This window comes from Cuculus canorus, chromosome 7 (assembly GCF_017976375.1).
Source record: "Cuculus canorus isolate bCucCan1 chromosome 7, bCucCan1.pri, whole genome shotgun sequence".
NCBI lineage: Eukaryota > Metazoa > Chordata > Aves > Cuculiformes > Cuculidae > Cuculus > Cuculus canorus.
The window spans coordinates 16949624-16964458 of NC_071407.1; the positions used below are offsets into that span (position 1 = coordinate 16949624).

At 53.4% G+C, this 14835-nt stretch overlaps 2 protein-coding genes across 5 annotated transcripts; both read left to right on the forward strand.

The window, feature by feature from the left end:
* The first annotated feature begins 177 nt into the window (after positions 1-177).
* On the forward strand, positions 178-9682 carry LOC104067946 (cytochrome P450 26C1). The gene is made up of 6 exons (XM_054071585.1): positions 178-493; positions 569-793; positions 924-1199; positions 2829-2984; positions 6571-7068; positions 7358-9682. Exons 1-6 carry the CDS (start codon positions 311-313, stop codon positions 7718-7720), a joined length of 1701 nt encoding a protein of 566 aa, XP_053927560.1. The 5' UTR covers positions 178-310; the 3' UTR covers positions 7721-9682.
* A 1180-nt stretch (positions 9683-10862) lies between these two features.
* LOC104067858 (cytochrome P450 26A1) lies at positions 10863-14010 on the forward strand. 4 transcript variants are annotated; one of them, XM_009570656.2, is made up of 7 exons: positions 10863-11196; positions 11373-11597; positions 11694-11981; positions 12094-12243; positions 12584-12718; positions 12941-13093; positions 13289-14010. In XM_009570656.2, exons 1-7 carry the CDS (start codon positions 11008-11010, stop codon positions 13628-13630), a joined length of 1482 nt encoding a protein of 493 aa, XP_009568951.2. In that variant the 5' UTR covers positions 10863-11007; the 3' UTR covers positions 13631-14010. The 4 variants fall into 4 exon arrangements, with proteins under 4 accessions (XP_009568951.2, XP_053927563.1, XP_053927564.1 ...); XM_054071588.1 differs by having other exon boundaries at positions 11730-11981; XM_054071589.1 differs by having other exon boundaries at positions 11751-11981.
* The last annotated feature ends 825 nt before the right edge of the window (positions 14011-14835 follow it).

The following is a 14835-nucleotide window of genomic DNA, read 5'->3' on the forward strand; positions in this document are numbered from 1 at the left end:
CACCCGTGTTCCCGTTTGATTTTGCGCACTGGAAGGCGCCTCGGCGCTCGGGAGCCGGGGAGGGGGGGCGGAGCGGGGCGCCGGGTCCCCAGCCCGGGCAGGGGGGGCCGCCCCGCACCCCTCGCTCGCAGCCCCGGCACTCCCGCTCCAGTCACCCGCTCCAATCACCACACTTGGCCACGCTGCTTAAATATGCAGCGGAGACGTCATCTCCGAAGGTGGATGGGGCGTAAGTGGCCAATATCTATATAAACGTGGCCGAGGGGCGAACCGGCAGCGGGAGGCGAGCGGGGCCGCCGCAGCCCCGAGGATGCCGGGGCTGCCCTGGCTCGCGGCGGCGGCGCTGGCTGCCCTGGCGCTGCTGGCCGCCCTGTGCCGGCACCTGTGGGCGCTGCGCTGGAGCCTCAGCCGGGACCGCGCCAGCGCCCTGCCGCTGCCCAGGGGCTCCATGGGCTGGCCCTTCTTCGGCGAGACCCTGCACTGGCTGCTCCAGGTGAGGCGCGGGGGGACGCGGCAAGCGGGGAAGGCGCTGTCGGGAGCCCCGGGCTGACCTGCGGCTTGTCCCCAGGGCTCCCGCTTCCACAGCTCCCGGCGGGAGAAGTACGGGAACGTCTTCAAGACTCACCTCCTGGGCCGGCCGGTGGTGCGGGTGACGGGCGCTGACAACGTCCGCAAGATCCTGCTGGGTGAGCACACGCTGGTCAGCACGCAGTGGCCCCAGAGCACCCAGATCATCCTCGGCTCCCACACGCTGCTCGGCTCCATCGGGGACCTGCACCGCCAGCGCCGCAAGGTGAGCCTCGCAGCCGCCCCGAAAGAACACGCAGCCCAGGCAGCACCTCCTGCCCGGGCTCGGGCCTTGGTGCTACACGGGACCCCCATGCTTTAACCACCTATCTCTGTTCCCCTCCTTCTCCTCCTAGATCCTGGCCAGAGTGTTCAGTCGCGCCGCCCTGGAGAGTTACCTGCCACGGATCCAGAAGGTTGTGAGCTGGGAGCTGCGGGGCTGGTGCATGGAGCCGGGCTCTGTCGCCGTTTATTCCTCTGCTAAAACCTTAACTTTCCGCATTGCAGCTCAGATTCTGCTGGGGCTCCGTCTGGAGGAAAAACAGTTCAAGGACTTGGCCAAAACCTTTGAGCAGCTGGTGGAGAACCTCTTCTCCTTGCCCCTCAACATACCCTTCAGCGGGCTGCGCAAGGTACTGCCGCCTGCTCTGCTCCCTCTGCCTGGGGGCAGGGGCCCGGACCCCGGCGGTACAGACCCCCTTACCCCAGGTCCACCAAGCAGCACTTGTGATGGGCCAGGACACCTGGTGGCACCCTGTGCCAGGTCCGAGGGCCTGGTGCCTTACCCGCCTCAGGTGTCTCCCATTCTCTTGCTTCTTACTTGCTCCTTGTTGGCTTCCAGCATCTCCGGGCAGTGGCTCCAGCTCACTGTACAGCGCAGGGTTTCTCTCCTTCCTCACCCCATATGTTGCTTCTGTTGGCTTTGGTTAGTCCATCATGTCTGGTCCTGTCCCATCTCATCCTGCCTGGACTCATGTCAGCCCACAGCTGAGGGGTTTTGTGGGCATGAGCATAAAGGCAGGTGGGCACAGTGCGCCTCAGGTTTGGTCCCTTGGCCCACATCAGCAGAGAGACAGCAAGGGGTCCTGGAGGGGAACATGGCAGAGGGACAGTCTCCTCTGCCTCTTTCAACCCACAGTTCTTCCCTGCCACCTGCTCCTTCTTGCCTGCCTCCCAAATTCCTGCACTAGGTCTTGGTCCTGTGTCCCCCCCTCCTATCCCGTTTCAGTCTGCATTCCCTCTTCTGCCTTTGGGTTACCTACCCTCACCACAGCTCAAATCTCCTACCACTTTTAGCCAAGTCCTGTGCAATGTCTTCCACTGTGACCTCTGCCACACCAGATTGCCTTACTCAGCCAGTCTCAGTTCTCCAGCCTCCCTGCTGCTCTTCTCCACCAATTCAAAGCTTATTTTTTCCCTTGTCTAGTTTCCCTTTACAGGTTGCCGCCAGTTTGAGCTTTAAGCCCCCATCCCTCTCTGCCCGCTGTCAGGTCAGTCACAGCCTGTCTGGCTCCAGACCAACCTCTTCAACTTACATTTAGGTCCCTTTGTGTTTTCCCTTGCTCACTGCCTTGTTTCCTTTATCCAGTTGTTCCCACATCAAATCTCAGACTTTGTATCTTCTTCCTGATATCTGGTCATGGCCATTTTTCATCCCAAATCTCTGCTCCTTCTGGCTTTTGCAGGAGGAATCTTGGTAAAGAAGTACACACTTTGTGACTCCATCCATTTTTCTTTGCAAAGAGATGGCTGATCACTTGATTTGCAGAGATCTTACCCAAATGTTTTGCGGCACCCGAGTGCAACGCAACTGGAGATGAGCCGGGTGTGATTAATGTGTATCTACTATACCTTGGTAAAGCCACTTATTTTTTCTTGTCTGGGATTTGCCCAGCGCCTGGGACTCGGTTTTACTAAGTTACGGTTTCTTGTCCTTTTGGACAAGCTTCCTTTGGACCCCATGCAACTGTGGGTTTGTTCACTGCAGATGTGTCTGGTATCGTGCATTTACTCCTGTCTCTTCCTCTCAGAATATTTCTTAGGACTTGCTGTACTTGATTCATAACAGCAAGGCAACAGAATTCGCAGCAGTTCCCCCCAGACTGCTGCCTTTTGCAAGGCTCTAGAGCTGGGTAACAGATGAAGTAGTTCTTGCTGTTACAGCTCCTGGGATTAAGGATAGCCACACTTGGGGTCCCCTGGTCTCTCTGGAGAGGGGGGCAGTTCCTAAGACTCTCCTGAACTCTGTCTGCCTCCTGCAGGGAATCAAAGCACGGGACATGCTACATGAGTTTATGGAGAATGCTATACGGGAAAAACTGCAGAGAAACAACCCAGAAGATCACAACGATGCTCTGGATTTCATAATAAAGAGTGCTAAGGAGCATGGCAAAGAATTCACCATGCAGGAGCTAAAGGTAAGGAGAACATCCCCCCCTTTGCAGTGTCCGCTCTGACTCAGTGGCTGTTCGAGAGACCTGGGCTGCAGGGCAGGAGGAGGGTTGTGTGGGGACCTGCCACCCACCGCTGGCTCCTGCTTTCCTCCTACCAATGCTGAGGACACCATCTCCAGCACAAGCAAGAAAGCCTGGACTTGGCATGCTCATATGCTCCTGTAGAATTGTGTCTGCGTTAGAAGAGAACTGGTATTTAAAAAGGGAGCGAATGCCTCTTCTGCCTTTCCTCTTCATGGCTACCGGGCTTCAGCCTGGCTTAGAACCCTGGTAGGCTGTGTCAAGGTTGTGGACATCAGTGTGCACTTGGTAACCTCAAAAATAATATATTGGGACTATTTAGAGCTAGTCGTGTGCTCCTCACATCCCCAGGAGCTGGCATAGCGTGGTGTGTAGATCATCATCTCACTGTATTCCTCAGGGCTGTGAGCCCAGAAATCTCTGAGACAATATATCAAAATGGGTCCAGGGATCAAATGACGGGTTTTGGGTCGTTTCCTATCACCTCGTCATTAATTAGATCATCTAGCTTGTGGATTGCTATGATGCATCACTCTGATTTAGGGAGGAACTCAGTTGTCCTTACTGAGCCAAAACTACCAAGTAAATGTGAAGAGTGTTTTGCCAAAGATCTTGGGGAAAAAAATTGGCATCAGTACTGCGTTATTCCTAGCTCCAGGTCACTTGGTGTCAGTGAATGATAGACAATACTGGATTTATATAACAAGTTTTGAAGCAGTTTTTCATGGGTATAGCAGCTGAATATAGTTTAGAGGTATTTGAATATAGTTTAAAAGTATTGGACAGGCATAGTTTTACCATTTTTTAGGTGTTTATCTAAAAACTAATGTTTTATAAATATTTTGTGAAAGTGTAATCCCTAAATCTAAAATATTTGAAAGACTTTATAGTGACTATTAGATAAATTAGAAGCTGTATATATATTGCTAAAGAAATTTAATTATAATTATTTTTTATATTATTTATTCTTATAGGATGCTTTTATAAAAAATATATTTTTAAAAAGTAATTGCCAAATTCAAACTGTGATTAAGGTTGATTAATTTCTGTTAGTATTCACATGGATATTACACACAAATAATTACATGATGTCTCGTCATGTCTCTGGTTCTGGCCACAAATCGAATAAGGGGATATTAAATGTACCACGGAGCAACATGACAGTGACTTGAGTCAGCTGAGTCCAGTGACAGTACACTCATATGCTGTCCTGTACTTTTACAATTAGAAAATATCTACATTATTTATATTTAACAAAATAACTTGCAAACTGAACAGCCTATAGTTGCAATTATGGCAATATTCTCCACTCTAACGAAACAGTAGCAGAGCTCTCATCTAGTGTCATGGTGTAATTGGATAAAAAGTTGAAAGCTGTCTCAGACTCTTAGATATATCTGACTTTGAGAGGCACTCCAACACTGGCACACAATAGTTAGTGATTTGGTTTTTTGTTCAAATTATTTTTAAGGGCTGTCTTCCCAGAAATTTCCCTAAATACACTATGATTTGCACTGCTGGCATGAACTCAGCAGGACACTTGGAAGGGAGCGATCATTAAAAAGATATCATTTTGCCAAAACTACTGTTTTACAACATTTAAAACCTTGGAAGGATTAAACACCCATATCCGATCCTACAGGGCTGTCACCAGCTGGCTGGGGGGAACCAGAACGCCGGCTGGTCCTGCCTCCCCAGATGGGAGTCAGGCTAGGGACAGGGACAACACTGGTGAAGCTGTGGGAAGGCGCTGCTCCCCAGCCACCCGTTATGTTGGCCTTATAAAAGCAGGGAGGGAAAGCTGCAGCTTGGTGTCACATCTTATGTAGCAGCACTGTCAGAGGTTGATGCAGGGAGTCATAAGGGCTGTTATTTCAAATTGCAGAGCCTGCCCTAAATTCCTTGCATGTTATTGAAACGTCTCTGGTTTTAATTGCAAGTGGTGGAACTGAGAGATTTTTCATCTGGGTCTGCTACCGTGTGATGTAAAAATTCCTGCTCACGTCTGCAGGAGGTGTGATAGGGGTCGACAGAGATCTGTTATTTCAGAGGTTTTATTTCAGCTGAAAGATGCCCTTGAGAGCTGCACTTTGGCAAAAGCCTGTAGTCCAGCCGATATATGGCACTGGGGACAGCAGCAAAAAGTAATCCTTGTTACATTACCCTTGACCTAACCAGACTTGGCTTCAGGTACCTTCAGGCTTCAGGTGTCCCTCCCTGTGATTTTGGCTTCACCTCTCCAGAAACCGGTTGTGTCAGAACAATTTAAAATCCAAACACATAGCTGTGTGAAAGGAAACTGCTTGTTTTCCCTGGGGTTTTTCACTCCACTTTGCCCCTGGGCTGGAGTGATTAGTGCTCAGTAGTGCCAGCGAGGTCCCAGCCCCTCCCAGGGTGGCAGTTACTTGTGCTTCTCCTTCCAGCTTCTCCCATGGCTTTTGGGTCTGGCCTCAGTGCTCCCAGCCTGGTGCTGTGGAGCCTCTGGTACCTTCAGATGGTGCTGTAAGTCTGAGCGTTATGTTGGCTGTCAGAGACGACACACCATGACCCAGCTCTGGGCAACCCTTAACTTTTGGAAAACAATTTCCCACAACTGATCACAGGATGCTGCAAACAGCCCGCAGCAGCTTAGCATGTGCTGTGCCATATAGACAAAAAAACTGGGAGAAAAACTGAAAAAAAAAACCTCCAGAAAAACTGGGAGGCTGCATGTGGTTCTGTGAGCTGGGACAAGACAGTTTTTATGCATTTGACTGTGTCGTGGTTCATCTGAGCTGGTTAACCTCCTAACTTGTTATGGACACATCTGCTACAGCGCTATCAGGAACACTGCTGTACTTCAGTATGTAAAGCTTGAAAAGTGAGCAAATCCTTTGCCTGGTGTGTGCATCCCTGCAGGAGAGCTCGCTGCTGGCTACAGCGCCTCCTGGGCTGACCTGCTGTAGCAGAGAAGTCTTTCTGCTTTTGATTCTGTTGGTTTGAGTATGCTCCCAGACAGGCAAATGGTTGATTATAACTGGAGATGGATCAAATGCAACTCATTTTAGCTGCCAGCGCATCTAGGATTTATGCATAAACACATCGCCTCATAACCGCTGGCTGGGCAGGAAAGTAGAAGCTGTGTGCAAAGGGGAATTGGCAGATGCAGGTGAAAAGCGAAATGTTTGAAATGAACTTCACTCAGTATGTTTAAATGCATGCTAAAATGCTTCTTTAAAATGTCTAAATCTTGTGAGGAAAGCTCAGAAGAGTTGGATTGGAGGTGATGTGCACTCATCTCAATTGTGTTTATGCATCAGTCACTTGGCAAATTGATGTCCAAGACATACAGAAATGGAAGAACAAGTGTGTCTTGTTTTGGTCCCTGCCAGCCCAGGGTAGGTGCAGGTTTGTGGAGAGCAGGGGGGAGGGGTCACGGCCCGGTGCACAGGGACAAAACCTGCAAAAGGTGAGAACTGTCTGAATCACCTGTTTAAATGTCCCCAGTTTAAAATTGCATTCAAACTTGTCACCTTCTTTCTTCTCCCAGGAGTCAGCGATTGAGCTCATATTTGCTGCTTTTTTCACCACGGCTAGTGCCAGCACCTCTCTGATCCTCCTGCTCTTGAAGCACCCCTCGGTGATTGAAAAAATAAGGCAGGAGCTGATGTCCCACGAGCTGTATGAGCAGCATGAGCACTGCCCGGAGGGACCCTGCCCAGACACCCTGACTTCCCAGAGCAGGGACACTGAGAAGCCACTTTACCCCATGGCTAAAGACACTCACAAGGAACAGAGCCAGCCCTCAGGCCCAACGGAGGAAAGTTCTCCCCAGCTCTGTGAGCCACCAGAGCCCACCCTCCCCCAGAGCAGTCCCTGCGCTGGCCCCCAGCTGTGGGTACCATCAGGGCAGAGCAGCCCCTCAGACATCAGCCTGGAGAAGCTGAGCCATCTGCGCTACCTGGACTGTGTGATTAAGGAGGTGCTGCGGGTGCTGCCCCCCGTCTCTGGAGGCTACAGGACAGCACTGCAGACTTTTGAGCTGGATGTAAGTGCCTCAGGCATCACCAGGCTGCTAGGGAGCTGCTGCTGCTTGCCACTGCCTCTCAGTACCCTGTGTCCAACACAGTGGTGGTGCCTGGCAACGTAGCTCAGGGGAGGTGGCATCCAGCAGTCTCCGTGAATCCCAGCTAGGCTGGGGAGAAAAGGAGCTGCAGAGCAGAAGGGCAATGTGGTGGGGCTGTCCTCAGTCACCCTCTGCTCACCTTCCACTAAGTACAGCCAACTACACAGGCATGTAATGCTCCTCTCCTCCCTTCTTTTCTCCTCTCCAACAGGGCTACCAGATCCCCAAAGGCTGGAGTGTCATGTACAGCATCCGTGACACACATGAGACGGCCACCATCTACCAGAGCCCCCCTGGCAGCTTCGACCCCGACCGCTTCAGTGCCACCCGGACGGAAGCCATGGGCCGCTTCCACTACATCCCTTTTGGTGGTGGGGCGCGGGGCTGCATTGGCAAGGAGCTCGCGCAGGCCATTCTCAAGCTGCTGGCCATTGAGCTGGTCAGCACGGCGCGCTGGGAGCTGGCAACGCCTGGCTACCCTGCCATGCAGACCGTGCCCATCGTGCACCCCACCAACGATGGGCTGCAACTCTACTTCCACCCCTTGCAGCCCAGCTGCCGCAGCGAGGCCTGAGCCAGGGCCATGCTGCCCCTCTCAGCTCTGGCATCAATGCCCTTCCATGGCTGCCAGAGGCATGTCTCTGCTCCCTCAGGCTGGGTATGGCACTGGGTCACTGCAGAGCCAAACCTCAAACATCCTTTTTGTGGTTTTTCCCCCTCCTGGTGTACAAGCCATTAGGGAGGGTCCTGTCCCTGAGCATAGGGGTAAGCCTCAGCCCCAGCCTGGGGGCAAAATCCATTGAAGTCACTGGCAAGGAGCATCCTCCATGGGGCCTCAGCTAGCCCCAGCCCCACATAGGTCCCCAGTCTCCGGGGATGGGAAGCAAAATGCCCAGTCACACAGCTAAGGCTCCCAGAGCTTTACTGTCCCAGGTTTATCTCCTGTGGGTGTGTTATAGGCAAGGCAGGACAAACATGCTGCACACCATACAGCTTTTAAGACACGTTAAAAGAGGAAAGATCCACAGCATCACCTTAACTAGAATAATCGAGTGCAAAGTGGTTTTTATTGTAAATATTTAATCTCACTTTTGCATTTCCTATTAGAGCCAGCTCAGAAGACTTCTCGTTCACCAGTAGTAATAGCTGTGTATGTTGCGCCTGAGCACTGCGCTGCTGCTTGGGGTCTGCCATAAAGCCCCTCTCCAGGGTCCCCACAGCCTGAGGTCCTCCTGACTGGGGAGGTGGACTGAAGCAGAGAAGGGACCTTTGGGGAATAAACATTTGGAAAACCAACATTTCTGAATATGTCTGATTTATGCTGAGAAGTCCGTTCCTGATGATGCTGTTCTCTTTGCAGAGGGGGTATTTCACACAGGTCCTATGGTGGCTGGCTGGACAGTGACTGTGTCACCTCCTGCAGCCTGTCTCTGCCAGGGGAAGTGCCAGGACAGCAGCTCTGTGGGTCCATCCAAGGGGTGGTACTTGAGGCTAAGCCTGGGTGCTGAGGGCATCCTTTTGGGTGGCTTTTGAGTACTACCTGCCTCATTGAGACATGCGTATTTCTTTCCTATGTAAAATGAAGTGAATCCTGTTGCTTGCACTGAGAAGAGAGCTAAGCCCAGGTCCTTGCTCCACTGCAATCTATTAATGAACTCCTTTTAATTTCACCTTTGCTCTTCACTGTCACTTATCCTGTGTAAAAGCAATGAGCGAAATCATCTGGGTTGTCTCTCTGGTGCATCCTGGGCCTGGTGGCTCTATGTGAAGGACCAGCGTCAATTTGACCTGTGAGGGCAGAAATGTGGCACAAGGACAGAGTCACTTTGGGAAAGGCTCTGGGGAATGCCCCTGTCCCCTGAATATCTGTCCTCCTTCAACACCAGGCTAAAATTGACCTCAACCCTGGGCAGTCGCCTTTGCAAGTCCATGCTGGAGCACTGCAGCAGGGCATGTGCTGCTGTTAGCAGTCAGAGAGCTGTGGAGCGAGTACAACACTACCTGGGGCAGAAACGCGACTCCCAAATGTGATGGGTCAAATCTGGAAGAGGTTGAACTGCAGAGCTGAGTTAAGTGTTGTTGGCAGGTCGACCCTATAGTGAACCAGAGTCTCTGCCCCTCCTGACCTTGCCCTGAAAGGTGAATCTGGCTATCAGAGGTGAACTCAGTAGGTGGTGGCTGCAAGTGGCAATGACTAACTTTAATTAGCAGGAGCTGCTGGCGTGGTTGTGACCCACAGGCAATGCAGGCTCAGGAGCTGCTGCTGTGGCTGTGACCCACGGGCGATGCAGGCTCAGGAACGATGTGGTTGTGACCCACAGGTGATACAGGCTCAGGAGTGATGTGGCTGTGACCCGTGGGCAATGCAGGCTCAGAAGCCGCTGGCGTGGCTGTGACCCACGGGCAGGGCTGGGCGTACAGCGCCCAGCACCATGTGCGGGACGGCCGGGGCTCCTCCACTTAAAATTTTATTACCCCAAGCGCTGACGAGCCCCGCAGCCACCCACTGAAAAACGTAACGCAAATCTAGTTGTTAAAAAAGAAATAAAAGACTCAAAACTGATTTTGTTTGCAGATAAACAAGAGCATTTCCAAATGAAGTGTAATAATTGTTACTTGTAATCAAAGTTCGTTCATATTAGGCTGTTAATTTCTTGACCCCCTTCCAAGATGTTTTTAATTATCCCTTTCACTCTTTACCATTTGATTCTTTTCGAGCCGATGGCTGCAGAATACACAGCTGGGGAGATAATAAAGCCTTCCTGTGGCAATTATCGGTGCTCAGGCCACCGTATCTCGTTATTTTGATAGACAGTGAACTTGGCGCGGTTGCCGGCCGGGTTCACGCAGATGTCACGGTCCGTGTTGTAGGTCACACGCGGGTCAGCGCCGGGTCAGGGCGCGGCCGCCGCACCCCGAGGGCGGGGAGGCACCGGGGGCCGCGGAGGTGGGCAGCCCCGCTCCCGAGGGGCATCCCGACAGGAGGAAAGGGTCCCGGCGCGATGCGCCGGCCGTCAGAAAAAAATAATTCAAAGTGACATATTCCTCCTCCCTCTCCCTGCACAAACACACGCACGACTTGCAGCGTTTATTGAGCTTGTCTGGGAGCGAGGAAAGAAAAGTTACAGGGAGGGAAAAGAGAAGAAAAAAGAGGGGGAAAAGCGAGCGCAATCGTTTCTCGGTAGCGGCCGCGTCCGGCGCAGCGCCCTATCCCGCCGCCCCCGGGACCGAGACCCCCCGATCGCCCCTTCGGCCGCGGCAGCCCCGACGGCGCCGGGCTGCGGGCGAGCGGCGGAGCGGGGCACGGCGGGGCGGGTGTTTCCTTTCGGCGCTCACCTCCCTTTCCCTCGGTGACCCGCGCTTGAACCTGCACCGGGAGGCTGAGACGGGCCCGCGCTGCCCGCGGCCGGGCAGAAACACAAGCCGGGCCCTTTCGAGGTGAACCCGAGGACAGAGGCTGTCCCTCCGCCCGCGGCACCGGGAGCGCCCGCCCCGTCCAAACCCTGCACCGGCCCCTGCCCGCCGCCCGCGAAGCGGCTCCGGCCGGGAGCGCTCCCGGGTCGGTGCCTCCGGGCAGTCGGGTTCCCGGGCGCCGGAGCGGGAGCAGAGGCGATAAACGCGAGGCTCCCGCCGCCGGCCGGCAGCACCTTTCCCGTGCGGCGGGCGGGACGCGCCGCGCAAAGCAAATAGTTAAAGATTTCGGGGGGAGGAGCCACGCCGCGATCCGCAATTAAAGATGAACTTTGGGTGAACTAATTTATCGGACCAAGGTAGGGTGGGCAGCGACCTGGGAAGGGTATAAAAGGCGGCCCGCGGCGAGCCCGTCCCGCGCACTCGGAGCTCCGGGCTCGCTCCCCAGCCATGGGCTTCTCCGCCCTGGTCGCCAGCGCCCTGTGCACCTTCCTGCTGCCCCTGCTGCTCTTTCTGGCCGCCGTCAAGCTCTGGGACCTGTACTGCGTGAGCGGCCGCGACCGCAGCTGCCCGCTGCCGCTGCCCCCGGGCACCATGGGGCTCCCCTTCTTCGGGGAGACGCTGCAGATGGTGCTGCAGGTAAGGGAGGCGACGTCGCGGCGAGGCGCCCCGGCCCCTCCTCTGGCCGCGGGGGAGTCGCCGAGCGGCGGCTTCGCTGCGCTCCCGCGCCCAGGTGGGACGGAGCCGCCCTCCCTGCGCCGCTCCTCTCCTCCTTTCGTAAATCTTGTTCTTTTCCCCGCATCGTTCCGGTCCAGAGGCGGAAATTCCTGCAGATGAAGCGTAGGAAATACGGGTTCATCTACAAGACTCACCTCTTCGGGCGCCCCACGGTGAGGGTGATGGGCGCCGAGAACGTGCGGCACATCCTGCTGGGCGAGCACCGGCTGGTGTCCGTGCAGTGGCCCGCCTCGGTGCGCACCATCCTGGGCTCGGGCTGCCTCTCCAACCTCCACAACGGGCAGCACAAGCACCGCAAGAAGGTACGGAGCCAGCCCCGACGGACGGGCGGTGGGCGGCGGCCCCGGGCGCGGCGGCTGAACCCGTGTCCCCTTCCTCCTCCCCGTCCTCCCGGGCAGGTGATCATGCGAGCCTTCTCCCGGGACGCGCTGCAGCACTACGTGCCCGTCATCCAGGAGGAGGTGAGCGCCTGCCTGGCGCGGTGGCTGCGCACCGCCGGGCCGTGCCTGCTGGTCTACCCCGAGGTGAAGCGCCTCATGTTCCGCATCGCCATGAGGATCTTGCTGGGCTTTCAGCCCCGCCAGGCCGGCCCCGACGGCGAGCGGCAGCTGGTGGAGGCTTTTGAGGAGATGATCCGCAACCTCTTCTCCCTCCCCATCGACGTGCCCTTCAGCGGGCTCTACCGGGTAAGGCTCTTGGGGGCCGGGGGTCCCCGCGCCCGGGACAGCGGGGATGGGTGGGAGGGAGGGATGGCAGAAGGGCTCAAGTCCCACGTTGGTCTCCTTGCTGCCCGGCCAGGGCTTGCGGGCGCGCAACATCATCCACGCCAAGATCGAGGAGAACATCCGTGCCAAGATGGCCTGCAAGGAGCCCGAGGGCGGCTACAAGGATGCGCTGCAGCTGCTGATGGAGCACACGCAGGGCAACGGGGAGCAGCTCAACATGCAGGTGAGGTTCCCAGGGCCGGGTTTGCCCCTTTCCTCCCAGCCGCTCTATCAGCACCATGCTTATCTTCTGGGGCCAAAAGGAAGGCAGCAGGAGGCTCATCGCCCTCTCCCCGTGCAATAAACTGGTTTGTGTGGTTCATTGGGGGTGTGGAGGCTGGAAGCAGCCTGTTCGATGAGAAGCACAGCACTGGGGCCGTGTCCCCAACAAACATAAGGGCCACCTCAATCCTGGTCCTGGGCATCTGCTCCAGCCTGGGAGTGACGCTTAGCGATGTGGTGGTGGAGTGGGCCTGGTGGAGATACTCAAGACCTGTTTTGTGTTCCTCTGTACTGTACTTCAGGAGCTGAAGGAGTCTGCCACAGAGTTGCTCTTTGGGGGCCATGAAACCACTGCTAGCGCTGCCACGTCCCTGATTGCCTTCCTCGGGCTCCACCACGATGTTCTGCAGAAAGTGAGGAAAGAGCTGCAGGTGAAGGTGTGTGTTTACCCTGGAACTATTTCATGGGAGCAGGCATTAGGAAAATACTTCCAGGAGAGGTGTCGCAGACAGGGCTCTCCTTGACCCAGGGGTGCCTTTCTTTTGGGGGGGGGTGGGGGGTGGCAGGAAAATATCACTTGCTGAAGGGCAGAAGCTTTGTGGTGCTGGGAGCTCTGTCTGCCTGCTCCATAGAACTCATGGCAGCATCTTCCTTTCTAGGGGTTACTGTGCAGTCCCAGCCAAGAGAAGCAGCTGGACATGGAGGTCTTGGAGCAGCTGAAGTACACGGGCTGTGTCATCAAAGAGACCCTCAGGCTGAGCCCTCCTGTTCCTGGAGGATTTCGAGTTGCACTCAAGACCCTTGAGCTAAATGTAAGCGGGGCTTGGGCTCCACTCCTCAGTGCTGCTGCGCAGGACCAGTGTAGTGACATAGCCTTTCTGCCTTAGAGTGACCTGCAGGGAGCCAGGAGGGGAGGCGAGGTGGGGTGCACTGTGACATGTCCTGTGCTGACACTTCGCCGCCTTAACGCAGCAAGGTGCTTCATGTCCCTTCTCTTCTTTTGATAGGGTTACCAGATCCCTAAAGGGTGGAATGTTATTTACAGTATCTGTGATACCCACGATGTGGCAGATCTCTTTACCGACAAGGATGAATTTAACCCGGATCGCTTCATGTCTCCATCTCCAGAGGATTCCTCTAGGTTCAGTTTCATTCCTTTTGGTGGGGGCTTGAGGAGCTGCGTGGGCAAAGAGTTTGCAAAAGTCCTTCTAAAAATATTTACAGTGGAGTTGGCTCGGAGCTGTGACTGGCAGCTGCTGAATGGACCTCCTACAATGAAGACTGGCCCTATAGTGTACCCTGTGGACAATCTGCCTACCAAATTCATAGGTTTCAGCGGCCAAATCTGAGAGCTCCACACTTGTCTCTGGCTGGATTTCTACATGGCATTTATTATGTACATAGTAACTTTTTATAGTAACAAAGGCCTTTAAATATTTAAACTTGTTAATGTACAGTAGTTATTTATGTCCTCTAAATATTTCAAAAGGCTATGATATTTTTTTCCTCCAAGCACTACAATTATGGGTCTCTGATTCATAATTAGATAATGTTATTTCTATAGAAATAAGTTTTCCCCTATTTAAAAATCTTACTCCGAGCTGGCCGGCTAAGCATTTGAAGGCATTTCATGATGGCATATGTATTAAGAAATACTTTTAAAGGCATTTGAAACAATGGTAACTAGCTGCTCATCCAAATTGCCTAAAACGGTTATTGTTTGAGAATGTTTTCAGTATTATTGGTGTCTAGATCTTATGTTTAATGTGTGAATTTTAAGTTTGATAATAAAGTTTATTTTTTATGATCCTCCGTTTGAAGATTGTGTGTATGCTAGAGAGTAGCTAAACCCGTGAGTCTAAAGGATATAACATCAGATCTGCTTTTGTGAGCGAGCTATTTGCTATTTGTATGCCTCCCCGTGCATCCCACCCCAAATGTAGTTCTCACTTGTGAATAGGAACTTTTAAGTTTTAGCCTGTAAGTGGCAAGAGCAGTGCAAAAATACACTCGCTGAAAATGCATGGAGTGACAGCAGGTGCTGCAGGTCTATCAATCACGTAATCCTGAGATACAGTAAATAAGAAAATAAAGGGAAGCAGAAGAATAATGTGTAATGAGTTACATATTTTCTCTGTAGCTAAAGAAAATAGGTTGAGGGAAAAAAAATCCATAAAGGTCCTCTCCTGCCGTATTACTGCTGACCTGTGTAAACGGACCACTGGATCCTGTTTGGTGTTGGGTCTGCTGACTATGAATCTTTACCTATGAAGGTGTCTCTTATCAGCTGGTAGAGCAAATAAAATCTGTGATTTCTTCTTAAAATGCGACAGGTCTGACTAGGTCAGATAGAGCTTGCATTTGGTTTGCAAACTTCTTTCCCGGAATTCAGCGAAGTGAAAAACTAGGACGTAGGTGCTAATGTGAATTGATTAAGAGGGAATCGACTGCTGAGATGCAATACCCGGGGTTGGGGAGGGGGGGGGGGCGTGTAAGCAGGGCAGATAAAATGCCCTAGGCATGACCCCTGTTTTGCCTAACCATAAAGTTTTTG

Excerpts from the sequence above, each read along its gene's own strand:
- LOC104067946 (XM_054071585.1), top strand. The coding sequence starts at position 311 with ATGCCGGGGCTGCCCTGGCTCGCGGCGGCGGCGCTGGCTGCCCTGGCG. Across the intron at positions 794-923 it reads TGCACCGCCAGCGCCGCAAG|ATCCTGGCCAGAGTGTTCAG; the intron begins GTGAGCCTCGCA and ends TTCTCCTCCTAG. Across the intron at positions 1,200-2,828 it reads CCTTCAGCGGGCTGCGCAAG|GGAATCAAAGCACGGGACAT; the intron begins GTACTGCCGCCT and ends TGCCTCCTGCAG.
- LOC104067858 (XM_054071587.1), top strand. The coding sequence starts at position 11,008 with ATGGGCTTCTCCGCCCTGGTCGCCAGCGCCCTGTGCACCTTCCTGCTG. Across the intron at positions 11,197-11,372 it reads CGCTGCAGATGGTGCTGCAG|AGGCGGAAATTCCTGCAGAT; the intron begins GTAAGGGAGGCG and ends GTTCCGGTCCAG. Across the intron at positions 13,094-13,288 it reads TCAAGACCCTTGAGCTAAAT|GGTTACCAGATCCCTAAAGG; the intron begins GTAAGCGGGGCT and ends TTCTTTTGATAG.